The sequence below is a fragment of the Furipterus horrens genome, unplaced genomic scaffold, assembly GCF_987537825.1.
Source record: "Furipterus horrens unplaced genomic scaffold, mFurHor1.1.pri manual_scaffold_2, whole genome shotgun sequence".
Classification (NCBI taxonomy): Eukaryota; Metazoa; Chordata; class Mammalia; order Chiroptera; family Furipteridae; genus Furipterus; species Furipterus horrens.
In genome coordinates this window covers 14,552,813-14,559,071 of record NW_028327172.1, presented here as the reverse complement: position 1 = coordinate 14,559,071, position 6,259 = coordinate 14,552,813, and the positions used below count along the sequence as shown (strand labels likewise).

At 39.0% G+C, this 6,259-nt stretch overlaps 1 protein-coding gene across 1 annotated transcript in view; it reads left to right on the top strand.

Moving 5' to 3' along the window:
• Nucleotides 1-735: 735 nt before the first annotated feature.
• HSD17B12 (hydroxysteroid 17-beta dehydrogenase 12) overlaps nt 736-6,259 on the top strand; it is a 147,641-nt gene continuing 142,117 nt past the window's right edge. The window contains exon 1 of the mRNA XM_090262448.1: nt 736-1,019. Coding sequence (XP_090118574.1) covers nt 860-1,019 — 160 coding nt within the window. The 5' untranslated portion in view covers nt 736-859. The remainder of the gene's footprint in view (nt 1,020-6,259) is intronic.

The following is a 6,259-nucleotide window of genomic DNA, read 5'->3' as shown; positions in this document are numbered from 1 at the left end:
CCCAGTTAAAACATGGCATTCATCAAGCTCTGTTCCTATATTTTCCATTCGTCTTAGAGCTCTATGTCATAGTGTATTAGTTACTTGTCTCCATGAAGCCATTTGCTTTAAACTTCAGGACTTTGGGGAACTATGTTGTTTAACGCTCAGCGCGGGAGGGGGGCCTGGCAATTAGAGGGCCAATAAGTGAGTGTCGCCAGAGCGAAGCTGTACTGTGGAGAAAGTGTAGAACCACTAGATGCAAGACTTTATCTGGACAAGTTTACGGGAACAATAACAGTATATTTAACAATGATAAAGTACTTAATAAAGAAGTGGAAATAAAACCATGGTTCCGCGCTACTTTTTACTACAACCTTCTCATTCACTATTAGCTTCTCAGATCCCATTTCCTCTTCAAACCGGAGCTTAGACCACGCTGGGTCTGATTGACCAATAGGAGTGCAGTCTTCAGCAATCGCGAGGACCGCCGCAGCCAATGAGAGACCTGGGTTATTTGGTGGGGTGAGTCGCACAGCCCTCTGTAGATACATGGTGACGTTTGGACTGGGCTGAATCTTGATTGGCAGGTGATCACCCTTCCTTGAACGGAAACAGGACAGAGTGCGCGCGAGATGGGTACGGGTATGGGCGGGGCAGCTAAAAGTGGAGTTAGCCAATGGCTGAGGCACTACGCGCAGAGGAAACAATAGATCACCAATGGTGGCACGGATATGGCGCTGTGGGCGGGGTTTAGGCAAAACGGTGTCTGAGCAGCGCCTATTAGGGTTGTCAGCACCGTCACTGCCGGCGCCCCTTCTAGGATTCATTCATTAGTTTTTTTCTCATTCACGACCGTAGTGAGGCCTGGTTGAAAGCCATGGAGAGCACTCTCCCTGCCGCCGGCTTTCTGTACTGGGTGGGCGCCGGCACCGTGGCCTACCTGGCCCTGCGCATCTCGTACTCGCTCTTCACGGCCTTTCAGGTCTGGGGTTTGGGTCACGAGCCTGGGGTCGGACCGGGGCTCGGTGAATGGGCAGGTGAGTCTGATCCTGCGCTGCCGGCTCCCTCGCTCCTGTAGCGGCTCGCGCGGCTAGCAGCCCGGCCTGGTCGCTGACTAGTTCGGGCCCAGCACGTGGCCTTCCCTTCCCTAGGTTTCGCTCTCCTTTCTGAAACGCCTGCGTTTCGCGTACCCGCCTGGCCCCCCAGCCATCGGCGGCGTGCCTAGACTTGTAGAGTTTCGAAGTGCTAAATACACTCCTGGCGTATCTCAGGGACTCGAAAGTGCCACTTGGTAGGTGCGGAAGAAATCTGAACTGCGGACTTGTGCCATTTAAGCCATTCCGGGTTCGTGGCCTGGAGTCAGTCTCCTTGTCTTTTCAGTTACACGCTGCCCATCTTGTTTCGCCCCTTCTGAGTGTTTTAAAGATAAAGTTTTTCGTTTGATTTGAACACTGGCCCTGTGTTAAGGTTGCAAAAGCATTCTGTTGACTTTTTGCGGGGATGAGGGCTGGAGGAAGAGGACATAGAATTTACGAAGTCTTTCTGCTCTTTGGAACCAACCACTTGGATTCGGCCAATTTCATGTAATTTACGTTAAAAAAAAAAATCCTCGCTAAACTGTACCGGAGTCTAAAAAGTAGTAAGAACTATTGCTTCTACAAAACGGTACCTCTTCCTTAGACATCAGAAATACTTTTCGCGGATGGACATTTTTAGGAAAAAGTATTCCCACGAAGAGTGAGCTAAGCAGTGGATCTTGTTCTATCCAGGAGGAAGTTTTTAAAAATGGAAGAGAAAAGTCACATTGGAGAAGTTGAGAAAATTACCTAAAGGAAAGTTTTGCGCTTGCTTTTTTCTTTTCTTTCCTTTATTTTTCGTTTCTTTTTTAACCAAGTGATATGCTGTGGTGGTTCTCTGGTGTGATTATTTATCCTGCCGTTTTATAATTGAATGTTCCCCAAGCTATTTATTTATTTATTTATGTTTCTGGGGTATTTAGGGGTTGCTTTCAGACTAGGCTCAAGTAAGGTACACAAATAACGTTACTCCATATTCTTTATTCAAAAGTATTTAAATAAACTTCTGAGGAGGCAGCATAAAGAAAACATCTCAAGTAGAAATGGACATTCCACTATGTGAAGCAGCTATTAACATTATAGTACTCATTTTTAAAAGTCACTGTTTTTTTAATAGTCTTTGAAAAAGCAACTGAAGTGCTTAATTTGATACAATCAAGATTATAATTTCACAATTGGCTTGCCCACGTTCTTGGTTGTGAGGTTTGGAAAACTTGATTGTGGACTTTTGAAATAGGTACGCCAGACTCCAATGTTTTAGGCAATCATAGATGAAGTTTTGTAATTTGTAAGCAAAGTCTAATGTTAATAGCTTTAAAAAATATCTAAAATTGACCGTAGTGTCTAACAACTCAAATGGTCTAAGTCATCTATATGAGTCCATAGTAAAAGTCAAGAAGTGCAACATTGTCATTTCATAAGTAATATTTGTATTGAAAAGGTTTGGTCTCAGAGGAAGGATTTTTGATAAACTAAGGAAAATGTCTAAAAGATTTAGAAATGAAATTTGAACTAGAACACCGGAATATAGCAGAAGGGATCATAGTATCATAAAGTGAAATATTGTTGACTTTAGTTTACCCTGGATTATTGGAAAATCTCTTTTTTTAAGCACTTAAGCAGAAGAAATGATCAAGTTATTCGTAGCATTACTTATATGTGGTGGCCTGAATCTTCAAATACTTCCTTTCTCTCTCCAAATTCAGGGACTGTTTGGAAAACAAAGAATGTTAAGAGTAGCTCATCTCAAACAGGTTCTTTGTATCAGTTGGAGGGGAGAACTTGATAATTTGAAAAATACACCAGCAGAGATGACACTTGAATAAATAGGGTTAATTGTGATTAAAAGTAGGTAGATAATTTGTTCAGCCAAAACTAGGAGTTCAGAATTAATTTTTGTATGTAAATAGTACTAATAAGTTTTCTCCCCTATTGAATTGCTTACTGAGACCTGTGCTCTCTTTTTGAGTAAAAGCAAGTAGCAGGCAGTATTCAGGAGGCATTGCCTACTTTCTAGTACGATGTTCATTTAATATCTTCCTCTCCATAACTAATTGACTATTTTAAGTATTATAATGTGTTGTTGATAGTATATTTTTTTATGCTTGTTATTCTTAAGTCTCTTCGTGTTAATATGTTTAATTTTTCCTTGGATTTTTAGAAGGAGAGGCAGGGACTGTAGGTCCACATTTTTTTATCTTTTCCCACAGTAACTGGCACGTTAATCAGATATAAGCTTTTCTAAACTTAAAAACAAAAGCATGGAAAAACCCTGCCATAACGGTTTGCTTTGCAATCAGGAGAAATATTCCAGCTTACAGGTTCCTTAGTCTAGTTAGGTTTTTAAGATCATCATTCATTACGGGGCCATACTCAAATTTATCTCTTTCATCTCCTGATCAAGAGGGAGATCATCTCTTCTTTAGTTTGCTCCAGTAACATCCCTACTCAAGTGAATAATGCTGGTTTCATTAGGTCCCTAGCAGATGGGGTTAACCAGTTTAGTAGGGAGACTTTTGCCTGTCATCGTGATGCCATTCTTCCCGTATTTCTTAGGAGAACAAAGAGATCCTGGGAAAGTGGAGCTTCAGTTGTTTGAAAGTCACCATAGCAGGAACTCAAAAGAAGATTGCTAACAAAGGTGGTCAGTGGTACTAAATAGAGACCAGTCATTGCTGTGGAGCAATAGAGAATGTAATCTGTAAGATTTGGTTTAAGCATAGATAAACTTTGCATTTATGTATCCTTGCATAAAAAGTTTGCAATCACTGGAGTTCATTTAAAATGATTGATTATTGAAATGAAGTGGAGATGATAGATGCACAGGCAAGGTAAGCATACTTCCAAAACCACGGTATTTTATAGCTTGAAACCCAAGGCAGCACTCTGAGCTCTTCATTTTAGCTTTTAACAGGCAGGGAAGATGAAGGATCCACTAATCAGTTAGGTAGTTAGATTTTTAAATAGCTTTATTGAGATATAATCCATATACATACCATACACTTTAGCCATTTAAAGTGTGCAGTTCAAGATTTTTTATTCGCAGGGTTGTGCAGTCGTCATTATAATCTAATTTTAGAACATTTTCACCTTCCTTAAAAGAAACCCTGTACCCATTAGCTGTCACTCCTGAACCCCAATTCCCTTGAGTTCTAGTCAATCACTGATCTACTTTCTATATACATTTGCCTGTTCTGGATATTTCATATAAATGGAATCATACAATATTTGTCTTTCTGTGCTTTTTTTTTTTTTTAAGCACAATGTTCTCAAGGTTCATCCATTGTCGTGGATATTCCACTGCTTCATTTATATTTTTATTGCTGAATAATATTCCATTTTATCGAGAGTTTAGATTTTGCAAAGGGTCTTCACCTCTGCAGTTGGTGCTCCGTTCATCTACATTAGCAGATTCTTAAGATTTTGCAGCTTTGATGCTGATGGAACTCATCTGGTCCTGTAGTATTTCAAGGTTTTCCCAATTCAGTAGACACTGAGGACTTAAAAAGGGCATGGGCTGTTGGGGTTCTCCTGTAAAAAGGCCATTCATCAAAACAGGCTGTGCTTAGCCGAGCTCTAAAATCAAAGAATTCCCAAAATCATATGTGCTGTATAATTTCTCTTTTTACATTGGATAACTGCACAGGATTGTTACCTCAGATGGCTGAAGGCTACTTGAGTAACCAGGGCCCGTTGCTAATAGGTTCCTTTCTTTAACTAGGCTTTGAGGTATCACATGATTTGAGGAATTATGTCTGAAATGTTAATTAAATTGGCACAATGAGAAGATATATTAATAACTACCATTTATTGAATGCTTGAAGTGTTCTAGACACTTTTTAAAGAATTAAATTTATTGGAGTAACATTGGTTAATACAATTATATAGTTTTCAAGTGTACTATTGTGTTCTATAATATGTCATCTCTATATCACTTTGTGTGTTCACCACCCAAAGTTAAGTCTCCTTTTGTCACCATATATTTGATTCCCTTTCCCTTCCTTTACCTCACGCCTTACCTCTGGTCACCACCATACTGTTGTCTGTGTCTATGACTTTTTGTTTTATTTGTTTCATTTGTTCATGTGTTGCTTTCAGTCTTATATCCCACATATGAGTGAAATCATATGGTTCTTGACTTTTTCCATCTGACTTAATTCACTTAGCATGATATCCTCAAGATCCATCCATGTTGTTGCAATGGCAATATTTCGGCTTTTCTTATGGCTGAGTAGTATTCCATTGTATATATGTGCCACATCTTCTTTATCCAATCATCTATCAAAGAACACTTCAGTTTCCATATCTTGGCCACCGTGAGTAATTCTGCAATGAACATAGGAGTATATATATATATATATCTTCATGAATAAATGTTTTCAAAATTTTCAGGTAGGTACTCAGAAGAGAGATTGCTGGTTCATATGATAACTCTATTCTTAATTTTTTGAGAAACTTTCACGCTGTTTTCCATAGTGACTGTACCAATTTACATTCCCAACAGCAGTATATAAGGGTTCCTTTTTCTCCACACCCTCTCCAACACTTGTTATTTCTTGTCTTCTTGATAATAGCCATTCTAACAGGTGTGAGGTGGTATCTCATTTGGTTTTGACTTGCATTTCCCTAATAGCTCGTGAAGTAGAGCATCTTTTGGCTGTTTGAATGTCTTGGGAGAAGTGTCTGTTCAAATTTTCTGCCCATTTTAAAATTGGATTGTTTCTTTCATAGTTGTTGCGCTTTTTTTTTTTTTTTTTTTTTTTTTTTTTTGATAATGATGATGATTTCTTTTGCTGTGTGGAAGCTTTTTAGTTTGATATAGTCCCATTATTTATTTTTTGCTTTTACTTCCCTTGCCTTTGAGGTCAAATTCATAAAATTTTCTCTTAAGACCAAGGTCCATAAGTTCAGTACCTATTTTTTCTATGTATTTTATTGTTTCATGTCTTATATTTCGGTATTTGATCAGTTTTGTGTTAATTTTTGTGTTTGGGGACACATAGCAGTCTTGTTCATTCTTTTGTATGGAGCTTCCCAATTTTCGCAGCACCATTTATTGAAGAGGATTTCTTTTCTCCATTATATGTTTTAGACTCTTTTGTCAAAAATTATTTGCCCGTGTACATGTGGGTTTATTTCTGGGCTCTCAATGCCGTTCCATTGGTCTGTGTGTCTTGTTTTTCTGCCAATACCATGCTGTT